Source organism: Etheostoma spectabile, chromosome 3 (assembly GCF_008692095.1).
Source record: "Etheostoma spectabile isolate EspeVRDwgs_2016 chromosome 3, UIUC_Espe_1.0, whole genome shotgun sequence".
NCBI lineage: Eukaryota > Metazoa > Chordata > Actinopteri > Perciformes > Percidae > Etheostoma > Etheostoma spectabile.
Genome location: NC_045735.1, coordinates 17,474,380 through 17,494,706, shown reverse-complemented (window position 1 = coordinate 17,494,706; position 20,327 = coordinate 17,474,380). Strand labels below are relative to the sequence as shown.

The following is a 20,327-nucleotide window of genomic DNA, read 5'->3' as shown; positions in this document are numbered from 1 at the left end:
ACAATATTCAGACCAAACATATGCTATATAGAAATCAGAATGCTAATTAAATAATCCACCTCGCCCTGTATTATTGGTGCACCAGTACTAAGGGACCCAATTCCAAATGCACCAAGACAAATACCCAAATATGTATACAGTATAATATGCACTAAAATCATCTTAAGTGACTGAAGCAAAATTAATTATTTGTGTACTTACCATACTTTTCTTTCTGAAGTGCATTTTATGTGTTTTGCTTTGACACCACAAACTAACCACATCTAATAAACTCTGTAGGTCAGACAGTAAAATGACATCATCTGCATATCATCCAATTATATGCATGAATTAGTTTCCTTAATCTTTAGATTTCAGTCATTTACAAATTTGCAAAAAAAGAGCAGTCGGAGAGAAGATACCCCCTTGTTTTATCCAACCAGTTAGTGTACATATCATCGATCTACACATAAGCAACTGGGCAACTACATATGGTCCGGATTGCTTAATAAAATCTACCATCCACCCCCGCTCCGTGCATACATTTGAAGATAATCCCTATTAATCCAGGCAAAAGTAAAAGTCACAACACATGCAAAGTGGATTTGCTTTTGTGAATTCTAGTTCTAATAAAAGACTGATACAGTCTTGTTTCTATCAGGATTCAGTTTATCCACAAGATACTGTTTAATTTCAAAATCAGATTTAATTTGTGTCTGGACCCCCAGGATGGGAAACACCGAGATAAGAACAAAGGAACAAAGATGGAATTATTAAGAATATTTTTTCTTGGTTTTGCTTGAAAAATGAATTTAAGTGATTAATCGATTATTATTCTCTTGATTGTTTAATCAATTAATCCACCAATCGTTTCAGCTCTAGACAGATCTTTCGTAATTTGTAGCTTTGTCACATCGTCAAAAATCATTAATTTTTAAGTCAATAATCTTTATTTATTGAGCACTTATCCAAGATGTTGCCTTATGAGATAAATAACACATATGAGGAAAGCACAAATGTGACAAGGATATTAAGAGCTGAGAAAAGCAGCCAAAGACAAATGTTTACTGATACACACAATGTGATGTAACAACATCATAAACCAATAAGAGACATCTGTTCGAGGTCAATCAACAGCTGTGCGGACCAGTGCATGAATCATCGCCGCAGAACAGCAAAGGGGCACGCGGGGTTAAATCTGCAAGAGATTTTAACTGGAGCGGTTTTCAAGTGGCAGTGGCTGAAAATGGCTCTCGCACCACACTCATTTAGTAATGATCACAGATTTGTACAGTAAACAGACTCTCAAGGCAATTTTGGGCAATAATCAGGCCGAGCAGAGGAATGTTTCGACAGTAATGCTGGCCAATAACACACTGAACAATATGTGGGAAAATGTAAAAATATGAGCGAGTTCAATAAGAGACACATTTTAGATGAGCAGTGCTTGGATTTTCTGGTCCAGGGTGTTTTTTTGGTTTGGTTACACTAGCACAATATTTCACTCGGTAAAAACAAAAATCTAATATTTACCTCGGGCTCAAATTTGATTCAGCGTACAAGCGAGGGAAACCACTGCTCAGTGCAGTTAGAGATTTTGTAAAGGATACATGAAGCGGTGTGTGTCCTCATAGGGAGGAGGATGTGGGCTGCTTTAAACCGGACAGAGCTGCCGATGTGGAGGATGTAATGGAATATATAGACTGGACGGAGGCTGGAGAGACTCTCAAGGACGTGCAGCCACTGGGCTGGATGGGCCACTGACATGGCGGTAATTGAATGCCAGCCTGCATATGCTGAAGGTCACATCAAAGAATGGCCTGTGTGTGTGTATGTGCGTGTGTGTGTGTGTGTGTGCGCTTAATATATTTGATACCCCTAAAATTGCATGTGGTCCCAGCCTGGCCCCTCCATTTGAAATGGTCTAGAACTGCAACTGGGTGCAATAGGTAATCAGATCCTTTATTTAAGTAACAGTGTCAATGCCACAAAGTTAAAATACTCCACTACAAGTAAAAGTTCTGCATTCAAGCCATTCAAAAAGGAAGTATCCCAAGTAATAATACTCATTATGTAGGTCCTTGTCAGTGTTTTACTATTAAATATGATGTTATTGGATTAATATTACTGCATTTATGTATTGAATTGATTATACTGCTGTAGTTCTTAATGGTTGTGCTACTTTTAACTACTTTACATACTGTTGGGTAATCTACAGCAAAGCATCAACTTCTATAGGATCCTCAGGGGTGGAAGAAGTACTCAGATATTGTACTTTAGTAAAAAAACTTAGCAATACCACAGTTAGGCAGGGTATCGGTACTCCGTACCTTTAAATGTACAATGTTATTGGATTTAATAAGCCCATCGCTTACCAACGGAATGAGACATTAGGGACCAATACGAGACAAAACCAAAAACCGCCCACTGGCCGACTAGATGGAGAAACTCTCTCATTTTACAACAAAACATTACTTAAATGTTCCTGTAGTGTTTCTGAAAAAACGTTGGGGCTGGACATTGGCAATGCAGTAAAAGAGTTGTGATATTTGATCAGCACTGCCTAGTTTTGCAGTTTGACTGCAGTCTCCGAGCAGTCATTGACACTGCGTAAGACACTCCGCGCTCTGATTGGCTGTTTCCTTTTGCATAGGGAGCACCAGGAGGAGGCAGGGGAACGCTTTTCCCGCACATGATCTTGTTCATGTAGTACTTACAGGAGGGATTGAGATATTTTATTAAAGTTACTGTAGCTTTAATACTGCAGCTGTTTGGTGAGGTATCATGTTGTGTAGCTTGTGAATTTCACCAAGACATCAATAAAGTCTATTTATCCAGAATTCACATCCCAATTTGTGATTATAGTTTGTATTTTTTTAGCTTCATGACAGAAAAAAACAGACAAATGAAATTCAATAAAATTATGTTAGTGTTGTTCAGGGCATATGTGTATGAGTGTGTGTGTGCAATTCTAACTAAAAAGACAGGAAAAACTGAGAAACTAAACTAAAAATAGAGCCAACAAAACAACCTCAGGGCACCATCCATGGCACCGCGGGGCTACTAACAATGCATTCGGACCAAAAAAGGCGATCGGGCGATTTGTCGCAGGGTTATGCGGCGGGGGGGGGGGCGTGTCAATGAAACAGACCATTTGCGTGGCGTCCTGTCGTGTTCTTAAACCCCCCAACCAAGCACAAGTACACGTTTGTAGATCTCGATGTTTCCGACCACACTCTAAGGCTTATTTCACAGGAGAGAGAGAAAGAAAAGAGACGGACGAGACAAAGCGAGTGCTTTGTTCTAGCAGGAAACATTCAGCTGTTACACAAACTCCCGGGCAGTTCAGTTTTTACCGTCGTAGTGTAAAACTTTCCTGAGGCAGTGATAAGGGCAGTGATGGCCTGTACGGAACTCGTCTCCAACCATGGCTCAAAACACTTTGCCAAGTCTGATTTACGATTACATGACTGGACACCGCTTTGATTATTTTCCTACATCAATGTTCTTTTTAATTCCCCAAAATGACATGATTGATTCCCCACAACGCTCTTCGGCAAGTACACATCTCTACTTTCATTAATTTTGGGGCGTCTTATTCAATTTTATGGCATTTGGAGAGAAAAAAAAACGTGGCTTCGGAAAAAAAAGTGGATTCGAAATATTATTGAGTAAAAGTTGACATATTCCAGTCTGTCATTATCCATCAACATCCATTCCTTTAATTTTAGTCTAAATAAGTCCTAATTTCTGCTTTTCTAACTCAAAAATTAGGTATAATTTCCTCTAAATGAGGTTTATTGACCATAAATAACACAACTGTAAAATTAAAGTTAATAAGTCAGTGTTACGTAGTGTTGAAAACGTCCAAAAAAGCGGCAAACACTGAAAAAAGCGTCAAAAGTGCTGAAAAAAAAGGGACAAAAACAAAAGAAAAAGTTAAAAACGTTGATTAAAAGCCTCAACAAAAGAGTTGATTTTCCATTTTGACGAGAAGACAACACAAAGGGTTAAAGGCACTACCCCCATGCTAGTGGGGGGGGGGGGGAATGATACAGCATAGTATCGCGATATTTTCAGTGGCAATGCTGTATCAATACACAGACGCCGAGTATGGATCTTTGATTATATATGTGTTGGTCAGTTTGTCTGCTTGACAATCCCATTTTGCAGCAATACAATTAGAGTGATACGAACAACTGAAACGTTTTATTTTGTTTTTTTATAAAACAGATGTTGACAAAGTTTCCTTTTGGGGACGTCTTTTAAAATTGGGAAAAATGTAGAAGTTGGAAAAAAGGTTCTATATTGCAATATATCGCAGAATATTGCAATTTAAACGCAATAATATCGTATCGCGGCATAAGTATCGCGATGATGTTGTATTGGGAGGCGTCTGGTGATTCCCCCCCCCTACCTGCTAGTCACACAGTTATAGCTAAAACTATACCCTTGGGGAGTCCAGATTCCTAAAACACACTCTGTGGGATTACAGAAGTTGTTATTGTTGCACTCATATCATATAGCTTTGGAAGATCTTTTCACTCACATTCTGCTTTTATTAACCACAGTTATTTGTTTTGCTGGTGAACAAATTTGACTCCAGCATGAGGATTTGGGTCTGCTGGTCGTCCAGCTTTTCAGACTGGCATCATGTTCAGGTCCATGCCGTCACCACTGTTCTCCCCAGTTCCCTCTCCTTCTCTACATACAATTGTGAAAAGTTACTTAGTACACTTACTTAAGTACTGAGTTCAATTTTGAGGTACTTGGACTTTCCTTGACTATTTCCAATGTTACTTTCTACTTCAACTCTACTAAAAGTCCAAAGGAAATGTTGTACTTTTTACTACACTACATTTGGTAACTTCAGTTACTTTACAGATTAATACAAAATGTAATCATTCAACACATAAATTATGACTTATAACTACAAGTTAAAATGAGACTTAGTGGATCCTAAGTAATTAAGACTAGCTCCACCTTTACCAGCTGCAACATTAAAGTAATAACATACACAAGTGGAACAAAATAATGCATCCCTCATTGTGATCCACGTATTATACTGTATATATTTTTCTGAAATGGGACATTGTGCATAATGAGTACTTTTACTTTGAGTACTTTAAATATATATTTGATCCTACTACATTTTAAATGCATAACAGTGTACTTCTACACTGTAGTATTGTTATTTTTAAAGGAACAAGTAAAGGATCTGAGCACTTCTACTGCCGTAAAAACCGTACAGATCTAGCAGAAAACACTGTCTTCAAACATAACTATTGACTTTGAAATTTATTTTTTACACATTTTACTTCACACTCTGTAGCCCAAAGGGTATTTTCCAGTCCACAAGGTTGTTTTTAGCAGACAAGGCAGTTACCTCAGTGTCTCTATTTTATACGGGGACAATTCAAGATGGATTTGGTCTCTTCATTATTTAGCTCTCTTTAATGGCAAAGTCCCCCCCCCCCTTTCAAACAAGCAATGCTCGGTCAGGGATGCAATGGATGTGCTGACACCTGCTCGAACACACAGCGAGGAGAGGTGTGTAAAATGGGCTCGGCTTGCCAAAGACACAAAGGTCGAACCAACATTGCCGGGCACTGCACTGCCAGAGGTGCGCATTAAGGGGGTGTCATTGGCATCAGCAGTAAGTCACAAAAAACTCCGCGGCCCAGTCACGATTCAGTCATTTTAAAAAGAGTTATAAAGGGGTTTCAAACTAATTACACAAAGAGGCTGCTAGCAGCACTTATTAGTGCTTTTGTATCTAATTACAGCTGGTTATGAGTTTATTCAGCATCAATAAATCATATGTAAAAGTGTAAGAGTAAAAGATTGAAAGCAACACTGATTTCCTTTGTTGTATGTGAGCTGCTCAGACATCCACAGCTCCACTTATCTTCCGATCAACATATCCACTTCCATATAATTCCTATTGGCTCACTCCCCCTCTCGCGCGCTCACTTCCTCCTTCTGAAACTCTCATACAAACACTCGAGCTGCAGTTCAGAGCCACAGAATTGTGCGCTGTGTGGATTCAACACTTAACGCTAGAAAGAAGAGCTTCTTGGGCAGATGCATGCATGCGTTTCCCCCAAAATAGAGTGAAAACATGACATATGCAAGAGTGAATTGTTTCTTTTAAATGTTAAGAAAGACAAATCTAGAACACACATTGTGAATACTGCATGATATGTATTTTGTTTTGCAACATAAGACATTTCTAGATGGCATTATGTTAAATTTTACTTATAAATTAGATACAGCATTAGAATCTAATTAGAATTAGAAAATGTGTGTTATTATTATCTGGTTTATTTCATACTAAGGACATTTTATCTTAACTCATTTGCACTGTTAGTATCACTATCTCTTTGTCTTTTGTGCAATATTTTGCTATTTCTAAGCAAATTTTCTTTGACAAAAAAAAACAACTTCTAGAAAGAATGTGACAAATGATAAAAATCTAAATAGTACACACACACAGATGATGTTTCCCATTTGGTAATCAATGAAAGGAGAATTAAACCCTGCTACAAAGTCATTATTTCATCCCAATATAAATGCTTTTTTACAGTTCCTCTGTGGTGGAGTCTATGTGATACGCAGCTACACGCAGTATACCCCCTAAGAAATCTCCAGGATTTCCATGTACCCACTTAAAAATGTGCAATGATACGCAACAACATATATTCGTGACAGAACTTTCACTTCAGATATTTGTATTCACAAATACGGGCTTGAGTAATGTGACAGCAAATTCAACTAACACCGCAAAACATGCAGAGAGACTTTTCTCATCTTTCATCGACCCGCTTCTCATTGAGCGCAGTGTGTAGTGTGTGTGTGTAGCGACCAGGCCCAAATGCTCCGCCTACACTGACGCCAGTATCCCCCCTTCACTGCACATTTAAGACAACTATAAGTAGCCTATTTTCTTTTGTCCTCGTTGCTTTGGGATCAACTTTTGTGATCCAGGCTTGTTTCCCTGATGTGAAAGCCCCCTTACTGCTTTCTATTCCATTATATTTTTTATATATTTCATTCAGTCACCTGTGTTTTCCTTCTCATGGGCTAAATAAAGGCATTCTCACCATTAATTGGTGCATACATGTGTATCAGAATGCAGAATATTAGTCTTTGACGCTCAAAATAACCCTGGGGGAGGACACCCAGACCTCACACTTTGATTGTCTGAGACCTTATAAAGTGGAAGATAAATCAATTAGTTTACCTTACTAGGTAGGAATACACCTGTGGAACGGGTATATGATGTAGAGAATTTGTACCAAATTTTAAGGAACAACTGGAAGGGAAATTATAATTTTATTCATAATATTTTGGACATTTTTTAAACTGGAAGGGTGAAATTTTTGCTTTTTTTCTACCAGCACGTCACCTAGTACAAATGTTGAATAACAGGATAAAAGTGGAATTACGTGACACAAGTTGAGTTACTACCAACTAGTATTTAGTCAGTGGGGGAAAATATTAAAATACAAGTAAAAGTCTGTCTGTCCCAGACAAGCCGTGAATGCAAAAGAACTGTGTACCAAACTTTAAAAGAAAACTTCATCGTCTGTGTCCTGACCTCAGTAAACTGCACTTCATCACCTGAATGACATTATGCTGAATCATTGACTATTATTTTAATTTTCTCTCAGTTTAAATCATTGGAATTCCCTCTTTAGTCATTAAGTTCATTTATCGGTTGACTGCCTGATTAATCGCAGATCTACTGTAAATTAGATTTTTTTCAGCTGCATGATAAGACAGATAAGACTTTACTGTACAGATGATATAACTGAACCTGCAGTAAGTGTAACATTGACACAATGTCATATTTTACTTATATTCTCATAAGCAGCATGCGTTCAGAGAGATGATGATGTAGCGGCTTAGAAAGCAGTCCATCCAACCAGAACCACATGATCTGAAAAAAAAACTGGCTTTCCCAGAATGCTGCGGGCTTTGTTTGCAAGGAAGCTCTGCTGGGACTGGACTGGCAGAGGGAGGAGTAGAGGGGGAGGGGGCACCACCAGAAAGAGCTGGCACATGCCCAGTGCTGAGAGTCTGCCATCCACAGCTTGAGCACAGGCCCTTTCCTAAGCTCATTACTAAGCTTTACTCTTATGATCGTGAGCGAGAAAGTACAGCAGTGAAAAATAAGAATAAGAGAGATGAAGTTGTGGTGTATGTCTGTTGGAAAATGACAAACAAGTCAACAACAAGGACCAATTCAGGAGGACATCATTTCAGAACAGCTTGGCAGGCATGTTAAAGCATCAGTCATGCAAAAACTGTACGTTTTATACACATACTTATGGTTAAAATAACTGGATAGGTGATAATGTCACTATGTTGCTAAAAATGAATATATCCTTTGTTACCTTCGGTAAGCTATGATACATATTTAGCGCACAGTACAGACATGATATCAGCGCAGATTTTCTCATCTAACTCTCGACAAGACAGTTAGTAAGCGTATATTTTCAACAATATTGAACTATTCCTTTAATGTAGAGCCAGTGTCAAAGTAGTCTATATCCACGACCTCCCACTACCGGGATAGCTCCGCCGGAAATTCCGTCAGATGTCACTGTTTTTGGCCAGATGCTCGTTACCTTACACTTTCTTTGTGCTGGAATTTAAATTTCTGGTTGATTTCTGAGGACTATGGTTCCCTGCTCTTCAGATCTCTGCAGGGGAAATCCAGACAGCTAGCTAGACTATCTGTCCAATCTGAGTTTTCTGTTGCATGACTAAAACTACTTCCACCAAAGTTCCACCAAAACAAGTTCCACCAACTATTCTCTACAAAAGGCAAACCACTGCGACTTGGGCAGAGTGATACAGGGAGCAGATCAGACAAGGAGAACCTATAGAGAGAAGATTAGACAGGGAGCACGTATAGGGATCAGATCAGACAGGGAGCATGTATAGGGAGCAGATCAGACAGGGAGCATGTATAGGGAGCAGATCAGACAGGGAGCATGTATAGGGAGCAGATCAGACAGGGAGCATGTATAGGGAGCAGATCAGACAGGGAGCACATACAGTAAGCAGATCAGAAAGTGAGCACATACAGGGAGCAGATCAGACAGGGAGCACGTATAGGGAGCAGATCAGAAAGTGAGCACATCAGACGGGGAGCATGTATAGGTAGCAGATCAGACAGGAGGCACATACAGGGAGAAGATCAGACAGGGAGCACATAAGACAGGGAGCACATACAGGGAGCAGATCAGACAGAGACTACACACAGGGAGCAGATCAGACAGTGAAGCAGCACTGCACACAAAATGCCGAAGCGTAAGTGCAGCTTCACAGTTTAACTGCAAAAAAACTTTCCACGTACCGTCCTGGTCGGGACACGTGGGAGGCAGAGGGCAAAGCTAGCCCATATGTTTCAGTGTCTAATAAAGGTGCCGGAGATCTCAAAGCTCACATGGACACCAAAAAACCTTATCTTATTACACTGAAAAGGTTTTAAGAGATATTTTGTTGAAGCTGGATTTTGAAGCTGGCACAGAATAGGTCATATTTAGAACATTATTTAACATTGATTATTTTATTTGAAAAGAGAGCTATTATTTTGTTACAGATTTGATTTTGTTACATAAGTTATTTTTGTACCATAAAGCATGTTCATTAACCTCTGAGAAGCCTGTCTGAATTTGTGTCTCTTGTGTCTTTTTTTTTCAAAAACTGGTCACCCTAATGTATGGACTTATCTAACTCCAAGGGATATGGTGAATAAGCTAAAGCCTCAATAAGCCGGCGTGCTCCTTTAATCAGAAAGTAACTTTCTAGAATCTAAAGGATCTCAATGCTTCCTTCAATACTGGCTATGTGTGCTACTGGCATTCAGCTGTTTACGACTTGCCTGCGTTTGGCTATAAATGTGGCATCTAATCTACAGTGCACTACAATATCTGAAAAAATAAAGACAAAAAAGTTGCTACATGTCAAATCCATAACCACCTAAAGCCAGAATTGAAATTAACACAAACTGCATTCTTTAAGTTTTATGTTTTCCTGCATTCATTGGCAACATTGAGGCTTTTAAATATAACTGGCCCAACCTCTGCAACCCTATGGCACTGTCTAATTTAGTGCATATCACCAACCAGACTGTAAATACTGCAGTACTGTCAGGGCCTATGATTCGCATTATGATTTTGAACAAATGCAGAAGAGCAGTCACAACATAAAACATTAAATAAATTGCAGAGAGGCGGATATCACTTAAAACACTTTAGATATTAGACAATTTAAAATGCTGTCAAAACATGTCCTCAACCATCTTATGGAAAGCAGCCCAGTCCCAGACCGCTCTAACATCCAGGCAAAAAGTGAAGACAGTCTATCTGAAGCACAATCTGAAGCTGGACTCCAGAGACAGTAGGAGGGTTTTCAGAAACTGCATCTGCGCTAATGGGAGGCCCTAAGACATGCGAGTGGCAGTTTTGACGCCTTCGCAAATGCTGTCTACTTCTATAGATCTCTGTCTTTGAAGAAACGTGGTTTCAGAAGAAAACCCAGTGACAAGAACAGGAGTGCCAAGCCACGGTTCACGAGGGAGCTTCTGTGGAACATCAAGGAGCGGACTCACGAGAAGAGAATTACAGATGAATACAATCTGGCCAAAAGCCAGTTCAACAAACGCTTAAAACACACCAAGTCCCAGCACAGGACCTGAGAGGAAAGTCAGTCTGCCATCAGTGACTCATGCTGAAAATAGTCCTTCAAATATACAGTATGTATATATATGACATTTAATTACTTCTACATTGCCATCATTGCCCCACTTGCATCACCTTGATTGGTTGCCAAGTCATCGTTGACTTTGTTGAACTAACCTCGAGTCTCCCTGACCATATGCTGCCTCCCCAATGGGTGACTGATTGCTCACACCTGAGCTCTGAGTAATGTCGTTGAACTGGTTGAAAAAAAAATTCCCACGGTACACAAAAATCCAGTTAAAGTTTTTTTTTTGTAATTAGGTTCACATTTCTTTATGTACAATTGAATTTACCTTGTTCAATTATTATTTTTAGAAAGTTGTTAATTTACATCAGTATGCTATTAAAAGCTTTAACATTCACTTTTTTTTGGCGTCGCAATTACCATTAGTTCATTAAACAGCTAATCCACAGGCTAATAAACAGCTCACTGCAAATGCCCAACTATAAGAAGTGAGAAATTCGGAGATTGTTGACAAGGTGCCGGCGAGCTTATAGGGTACTTATTGGGAACAAAGCTGTTTTCCACACTATCGCAAAGAAAACAGCTCTGTCTTTAGAAAAGTGAGATGACGACATAAGATCCAGAAAGGTCAGTTTGAGTTAAAGTGCCCATGTTATGCTCATTTTTCATGCTCATAATTGCATTTAGAGGTTGTACCACAATAGGTTTATGTGGCTTAATTTTCAGAATACACCATATATATTTGTCGTACTGCACACGGCTGCAGCTCTCAGCCCTCAGCTCTCAGCCACGTTCTTTTCAGATGAAAAATGATCTACACAGTTTTACGCTTCACTCTATTTTCTTCCGTTTAGCGCATGCAACTATAGGGATCTTGTGTTGAGCTCTAAGTGATGCCAAAACGCAAGTGACCTACACTCAATACTGTGCCTGAATGCATCCTGTGTGGACAGAGGACAGAAGCTGCTGCCTCCTGTGTAGACATGGTGTAGCACAAATTCAAATTCAGGCCAGTCATCGTGCAAACCTCTGAGTATCTCTTACTTTTCATATAAAAAAAAAACCCGCTGGACCCCTGCTTCAGTTTCCTTTGTCAGACAAATTTGTGGATGAGGGACACAGTCAACACAGATGACATTCTGTCCCTTAAAATCTTGACACTTTTGTACTATATGTCAGGATTCTGCTTGCTGTCTTCACTTTCCACTTTCAACACCATCCTGCCAGCAGCGAATAATCCCAGCTAAACTTGACCCATTTAGGCTTCCAGTTTCCCTTAAAGATGAAAACATTTCATGCATCTGGGACTCCTCTTGTCAGACAGCTTCTCTACGAACACAACTCAGTATAGGGCTGTAAGTATGCAACTATGATAGTCACTAGCAATTTTCTTCATCTTTTTTTTTTTTTTTAACAATGACTAATGCAGTAAAATGCACATCATAGATTAGAGAAACAGAAGCCAAAACTGACATTTAAAATGAGCTTTTTTTGTTGAATACAAAACTATTTAATTTACAATGACATGAAACTGAGAAAAAGATGTTACTCCTCTGATGGATTTCCATCTGTACAATGAGAATTGTGCCTGCTAGATGATGCCACCTTTATGGCCACCATGCCGGTGAATGGAAAATACACAACCTGCATCACATCATGTTGTGCTACCAACAAATCTCACACGTTGAAAGGAAAACTGACTTCCTGACTTTCTATTCTAACCATTCCGAGCCTTTTTCAATGTCTCGCTGCATCCTGCAACATCTTGCTGGTCTTGTATCTTGTGTGTCAGTATGTATTTTTACTGTTTGATATAAGAGAACATTTTTAGTCCATTCAAATGAAACACACACAAAAATTAGCATCCATTGTTACAGGAAATGTCAGTATTTTTTTTTAAATGTAATTCTCCACAGGAAAAATAAAACATGTCTTGCTGCAGACTCACTGGCCCTTTGTTCATTCCTAACACCCAAACCATTCCAGAGAAAGGAGCCAGCCCTCCGCTCAACTTTCTGGAGCAAGTTATCTGTTGGCCATCTGTTTTGATTTATCTTCACTGGTACCTTGAAATCTGACCACCATTATCTGTCATGCATAAGATTAGATTAGATTAGATTAGATTCAACTTTATTGTCATTACACATGTACAGGTACAAGGCAACGAAATGCAGTTTCGGTCTAACCAGAAGTGCAATAGCAGTAAGTGCAGGATATATACAATGGTCCGATAAGTGCAAGACATGGATATGTAATGAATAAATATAGAAAAGAATACTATTATAAACAGAGTTTTACAGATGGGTTTGTCCTATGAATACAAAATAAGGCAGTGAAAACTAATTTTAACATGCAATCACTGCTCTTACTTCCAAGTCTGACAATGTGAAAACCCATCAAACTTCCTTTAATATAGTTTTTTAATTGGTAGTATTAAGAACAGGGTTAGACAACAAATTTGTTGGTATGGCATCCAGTCCAACAGCATGGCATCATTCTGGTAGGTGCTAACATAGCACACATGCATATCACTAGCATGTGTATAAAGATGGCAGCTTATTTAATTACCATTATCAATTGGAATAGTTTAAAATTTGAGGAAATACGCTTATTCTCTTTCTTCCTTAGAGTTAGATGAGAAAAGCAATCTCACATCTGTACAGAAAGGTTACAGCCAGCAGCTGGTAAGCTTAGCTTAGCACAAAGAGTGGAAACAGAGGGAAAAAGCTAGCCTAGCTCTGTCCAATAGTAAGAAACTCGTTGTATTTTGCTGGTTTATTCCATATGTGTGAATGTGAAAAAACAACTCACACCAAAGACATTCACCCAGGAGGCCTCTACTCAAGGCCCATGTATAAGAAGATTAGCCTGTTTAATCAAAACCACAATTTTTTCCTAAACCAAAGTAGTTTTGTTGGTTCTGCACTGTGGGGGCTTGTGCAGGCGCACGCATCAGTTGTGTTGCTTGACATTTGCAGGATAGCGCACAAAAAATTGTGCATATGTGTCAACTTTTTGTAAGACACTATACAATGAGGATAGGATGCACATTGACAACATGACTCCAGGAAATCACATATTAGTGAGCTAGATTTTTGTACATTCAGAGAGAGCCAGGCTAGCTGTTTCCCAATGTTTCCAGTCTTTATGCTAAGCTAAGCAGCTTGATGACATGAGAGAGGTATCGATCTTCTCATCTAACTCCCAGCTGAAAACGAATAAGCTGTTCTCCAAAATATCGAGCTACTCCTTTAAAAAAAAAAAAGAAGAAGCTCAGTGATGCAAAGGCACCGCAGTGAAAGTTTTATTTCACTCTTTTAACAAACTCTGCCTTCTTTTCAAGCTTTACACATCCTTTGAACAGCAGCCTGTCATTAGATTATGCTGACATCAGTGTATAACTTCTCATTTATGACTTTAAAGCTGCATAATTATTATCAAAAAGCCTTCAACTCTGATGACAGGTCGGTTGAGGAGGAAATGAGGATTCAAAATAAGTCACAGTTGGTCTTAACGTACATTTCAGTGTCTGGGTTCAGAGAGAACATTCTAGGACGCTGTAATGAAAGAAGTGGACCAGCTCTCCTTTGTAATTACAGTTAGACTACGTTATGAACTGTGACTCTCTGGTGCAGCCTCTGCTGTAAGCCTTTTCAAAAGTAAATCACCTTGAGTGCATTGCCGATACCAGACAACACCTCTGAGTTGACGTTATTAAGCCACATCTATGTCTATGTTCATGAATCAAATGTTTTATGAGAGGACGTTTTCACATTGTACTCGGCTTGAACCTGGCTGTCATCACAGGAGGAGCCAGACCTGTGAGCAGACCAGTTTTGACTGGGTATGTGGGGGTCATTGGGATCAGTTACCAGGCGACAGCTTGGCACATGTCTCCCTCATCTGGACACGAGTGGAAAAGCAAGGTTAAGTAAGTACATGGGTCAATACGGAGTGCTCAGAAAAATAAGAACAAAAGGGATATTGTGCAGTGTGTTGCTCTAGGAATGATTAGTATAATGAGACACTTTAATCAGCACTAGGTGGGCCTTGTATGTGCTTGGTGCATCACACACACACACACACACACAGCACTATGTGACCATATCCATGTGCAGTGTATAATTCAGCATGTGAATCCCATGCATGCAGCAATGGGCTCTATCAATCCAAGAGTGCATTATATCTGACACGTAATGCATTATTTAGTTACTTTTCCATCTTGAGGGCTTAGACGGTCACACCCCTCTCTGGAGGACTCAAATGGGACTGATTGCTATGATACAATGCACACATTTCCCTCCTTAGCAGGGACCTTATTTCCAATCTTTGTTTAATCACACAAATGAGCCTCGCGCATGTGACAATACAGGCCTTTAACCCCACACATCCATATCAATCAACCCATATTTGTCATGGCCAATCATTCAGGACCTTTTGTAGCCTGTATCACTGGCATGTGGATCACATATCATGCTATATGAGCCAGGCCATTTCGAGACAATTATTGTTTGCTCTGATACGATTTAACCAGGGCTGAACTTTCACGTGACATATGTGATATGCAGCCATTTGTTAGGATGAATTAGCTCCACAGTTCATATGACCTAACGTACAAAAAAAAAACATGCGATTGCAAAAAGCAGCACCAACGAAGCGTGCACGGAGACAGCAGAAATCATATGTGCGGCACAAGATATATTGCACTTCAACTCACCTTGAGCGGCCGTTCCTCTGGTGCTGAATACACTTGCTATCAGAGTGGCCACATACCAAATCATAGTACTATTGCCGACCAGCTTTTACCACGCAAAGTGCCCCGTTCAACCGAACTCTCATATTCGACCTTGCACCTCACGGTCTCTTAGCGAAAGCCCCTTTTCATATCCTATTTTCTTTCCTCGTGGCGTTTCCCTTCATCCCTTCCCTCCCCCGTCCTTCCATCCGCATCCTCTCCCGAAGAGACAGAGCACCTGCACCGCCGCGTTCGTAGTAGACGGAGCCGTTTCACGAGCGCATAGTGAAACCAAGTGTGAGAATGCAGCCACAGGTCCGCCTCTTCTGTCATCGGATTGGCTGCTGATTGAGGCTTTGGGGCGTGTATTGGCTCTCCGTACGCCCCGCACCCGAATGACAGGAGAGCCGCCGTGCGCCGATTCAAGGTGAGTTGGAGCGTGCCATAGTAGTGGAACCGCAGTATCATGCGCATTGACAGAGACGTGTCCACATCTTTAAATACTTCTCCTAAACTGGCCCCACGTGCACCATCACTGCCCATCATCCATTTACCCAAGCTGCATTTTTCTTCCTTTTTATTTGTCACATCAACAATGGCACCCTCCCGCTATTTATGGTGCAGGTTGTGTGTGTGGAACAGAGGAGTAGTGGAGGTGTGTGTGCCTCATCTGTCGCTCACCCATAGCCCTCGGCTGTTGTCATGTCGCTGTCAATGATATTAAAACGCTCTCTTTCTTTTTTTTTTCCAGCCAGCACCGTGTCTGGCTTTATGTGATGGGTGTGGCGACAGATACCGTTCGCCTGGTTTTTTTCCTCGATGGCCGCGAGCGCGAGGATGCAGCTCCATCACGCTGCCCACTGCGCACACATGGTTACCACTGATAAGGCTGCCTCCTTTTTCACTCCCTCTGTTTTCTACATGCATGAGCGCAGAGGGATCACAACGCCTGTGCGCATCTGGCTGCCCGACATCAGCTCAGATCTCCCCTAAAATAACACCGACACCGGCTGCTGTGTGCTGCTGGGAGAGATGGGATCTGTCGTTTGAGAAGAATTCGGTGAAGACCCGTCATGCAAATCGTGGTCTTTCAGCAGAATTTGTCACAGTTTTGTCTCTGCATATCTGTCTGTCTGTCTCCCCCCCCCCCCCCCCCCTCCCCTCCCTTTTTTTTGTGAGTGTCATATTCCTGTCTGAAATGAAAGAAAATCCAAAAAAAAGGTGACTTAAAAGACATTCTCCATTTTGTCTGCAGACCTCTTTAGTCCTGCAGTGAAATCCTGCTTAGTAATATTTTCACAACACATTGGAACATTTGTATCACTATTTAATAACCACTTTTGACTGTGATGGGCAGTCTGATCTTACACTACAACCTGTGTAGCAAGACCTTAAATTGCAACTTCTCATATGAAAGCATCATATCAAGAATATGCATGTTAAAGACAGTGACAGTTGAAATACATAAACATCATTAGGTTTCTTAATAAGGTGTTGAAGCTGCCAGGAACAGCTTCAGTGCTCCTGGCATCATGTCCAATCTAAGTCTCTGAAATTCTGGAGGGGGGGGGGGGAACGCTGCTCTGCCAAAAGACATTCGCTCATTGGTTGTTGTTGCTCTCATACTGTAAGTGTGTGGTGGCTGTAAAGGCCATATCACATAATTCACATAATTTCTTGTGCGCTGTATGAAAGCATGTTATTTTTCTTTATGTATTTATTGAGAGTCAAATCACTTGTCTGCTGTACAACTTTCTTATTGGTTATATTAGCCCTCATACACAACCTGGACTATGATCATAACATCTACATCTTACATCTTAGAACTTCTTCCCTGTTACTTATTGTTCTTATGCCTATTCAGTCAGTCAGTTATAGGTTATTATGTTTATATTTTATAGTCATTGGCAATATTTTATCATGATCTACTGCATTGTTCAATCCACACAGTCTACAAAAGTATCTCACCTTATTATGGTCATTGCATTTCTATGACTGATTTTCAATTTTTAATTTTATTCTTATGTATGTGTTGTGTTATGGTTGTCTTGCTACTGAAAGCCTAAAATGTCCTTCAGGATGAATGAAATATCTATCTGTTAATATTGTACTACACTGTAAATAATGGTTGTGAAATCCACAGTTATTAACTTTAGATTTCACAGAAACATTACAGCATATGATTTTTACAGTAGAATGCTGTAAAGTGCTGTTCCTGTTCATCAAATCTTAAATAACTGTTAACAATTTTCTTGTTGTCTGCAGTTAATTATATTTTAGAATATGGGTGATTTTGTTAAGGCTGCTAATGTTAAATCACATTGACACAATATTTAAATTGTACATTGAGAAACTGAATTGACAGTGTTTAACTGATACATACTGTTATAGTACTGTATTGCCATAAACAATACATAAAAACAGTGCTAAACTGTCTTCATTTATTTATTTATACAGTAAATAAACCAGCACTGTAAATGCAATTGAAATCACAGTATTTAATTACTATTTATTCTACAGTAAAACAAGCAATACTGTAAATACAACTAAAATCATACTGTTTAATTATATTTTTTTGTACAGTAAATACACAAAATACTGTCAATGAAAGTACGGGACCTTTACTGTAAAATATAATTCATGGTAACTTGCTGGCCAATTGTTCCCTGTAAGTTACTGTAAATTTTACATTAAATTAGTTAGAGTGTATACTGAAAAAACAGTGGTTCCTAACCCGAGGAGAACATCAGATCAACCTGAAGGGTTGCCAGATGAATTACAAGAATAATAAGAAAAGCAACAACCACAAAATAAAAATATTTCTGTTACGCATATATGTTTTTATCCTGGCTTTTATTGTGAAATTCTGGATAGTTTCTGTTCAAATGCATCTGAGAAGGGAACATTTCTCTTTCGCAACCTTTGTAAAGTGATTGCATGTGAACAGTGCTTCTCTTCATAGGTTTGGAAAGACAAAACAATACCGGTGTTATACAGAATGGAGTGATGATCAGATTTGGATGAGGTAGTGCCTGAGTGATGCTCTCTGACTCCTCCCTCACAGCTCGGCACACCGTGCCACAGACGTAGTGTTTCAGTGAAAGAAAGTTAAAGAGAACTAACCCCCTCTAACACAAGAAACCAGCATGGCTACTGCTGGGCGGAAGCTTTGCTCATTGGCATCTTCAGCTGAAGCTATAAGTCATAAGTTATGGATCCTAAATAGCTGTGTGGTATGTCCTTGTTTATTCAGACAGCTGTGTGACTAATCATGACACATGGAGGGTTTCACATTAAAACCTCCGCAGAGAGCGCTGCATGGAGGGATTGTTATGGTCAATGACCAAGCCATTTTTTTTAAGGTGGAGCATCCGTCAGCTTCTCACAATTGCTGTCAGGGCAGGTGTGCAAGAGTGTGCTGTGACTCCTGCATGGCAAAACAAGGTCACATTACACAGCCCCCCCCCCCCCCCCCCCCCCCAACCCTCACCTAAAGTTACAGAAGTGCTGACACAACACCACAACATACTAGGCTTACACCAGGGATCTGCAACCTGCGGCTCTTTAGCCCCTCTGCAGCAGATCCCATTGACAAAATATATGGAAATGAATAATCATTGTTGTAAACCTTAAGTGGTTCATATATTATTTTCAAATGTAAAAATGTGTAGTCTTCACTGAATAAAATGTTGACATTTCAATCTACTAAAATCTGCATCATAGCCAATGTAATCCTCGAAATTTTGCTGAACCTCCACAGCGGTGGCTAGTCTTGAGTTTCCCTAGCTTGGCTAGCCATGGATTCTAAGTCTAAAAGTTAAATAGAAAATGAAATAGCGCGTGGACAGATTTGATTGCTTCACCGCCAACGCTGCTGGCTTACAGGTATGCTTCATCTGCGGCTAGAAATTAGCACCAAAAAAAAAAAAAAAGCAGTAATAGCCTATTAAAAGACATTTTCCAAACAAGCACCCTGCATTTGTTGAAAAGTGTGCGGCTGGGATGAGAGAAAGAGAGCAATTTTGGAACTTCTGCAAAAATGAGAGCAAATGTTCTTTTAAGAATTGGATCAAATCTCCAAACTCCAGTGCTAGTTTTGTGGCAGCTCAGAACATAGTAAGGCCTGAAAAGCTCTTAACGGCTAGTGAAAACATTAACTAATTAATTATTCATTAAAATATTCATTAAAATATCTGAGCTTCTATTCTCAGATAGAGGGCTGTCTTTCTTTTCACCAATCACATTGGTGAATTTTGATGTAGGCGGGGCCAGAGGCGAGCTGCACCAATCATATCAGTGTATCTGATATAGGCGGGGCCAGAGGCGAGCTGCACCAATCACATCAGTGTATCTGATATAGATGGGCCACAGAGACCTGCACCAACCACATCAGTGTATCTGATGTAGGCGGGGCCACAGGAGAGCTGCACCAATCACATCGGTGTATCTAATGTGGCGGGGCCAGAGGCGAGCTAAAGTTACAGTCTAATCTACCAGTTAGCTCTGCTGGTAGCTAAGCTTATGGGGCTCTGGATACATCACCCCGCGTGTTGTTGTGATTGGTCGTAGTGTTATCCAATTGCGTACAGTGAGATTTTTCAAATGCACGCATGGTGCCGCTCCTCAAGATGAGCAACTTTCATTTCATGTCAGACCCTTGGTCTTTCAGATTTGGGGTTGGATTTCCAGGCTAACTCTCATTTGCACTTGGGTCCTTACTATATTCTGACAAAAACATTTGAATGAACGTTCATTTACACCTAATAATAGTGTTGATAGGCTAATTAAGACTATAGGCTGTTCTACCTTTATTAAATGGCTCAAATACTATGTTCTCCAGACATAGTTTTTTTTATCCTAAAATGTGTCTTTTGATATTGGTACTGACCCCCGG

General features: G+C 40.0%; 1 protein-coding gene across 4 annotated transcripts in view; it reads right to left on the bottom strand.

Annotated features, from left to right (window-relative positions):
- The window catches only part of igsf9ba (immunoglobulin superfamily, member 9Ba), a 70,357-nt gene extending 54,405 nt beyond the window's left edge, over nucleotides 1–15,952 (bottom strand). The window contains exon 1 of one of the 4 annotated variants that reach the window (XR_004329395.1): nucleotides 15,416–15,951. Coding sequence is in view for 3 of the 4 variants with exons in the window: in XM_032508508.1 (XP_032364399.1) it covers nucleotides 15,416–15,479 (64 nt within the window). In the remaining variant the exon portion in view is untranslated. Of the gene's footprint in view, nucleotides 1–15,415 lie in introns of all 4 variants that reach the window. The other 3 variants (XM_032508508.1, XM_032508501.1, XM_032508502.1) reach the window with 3 other exon arrangements.
- Nucleotides 15,953–20,327: the final 4,375 nt, after the last annotated feature.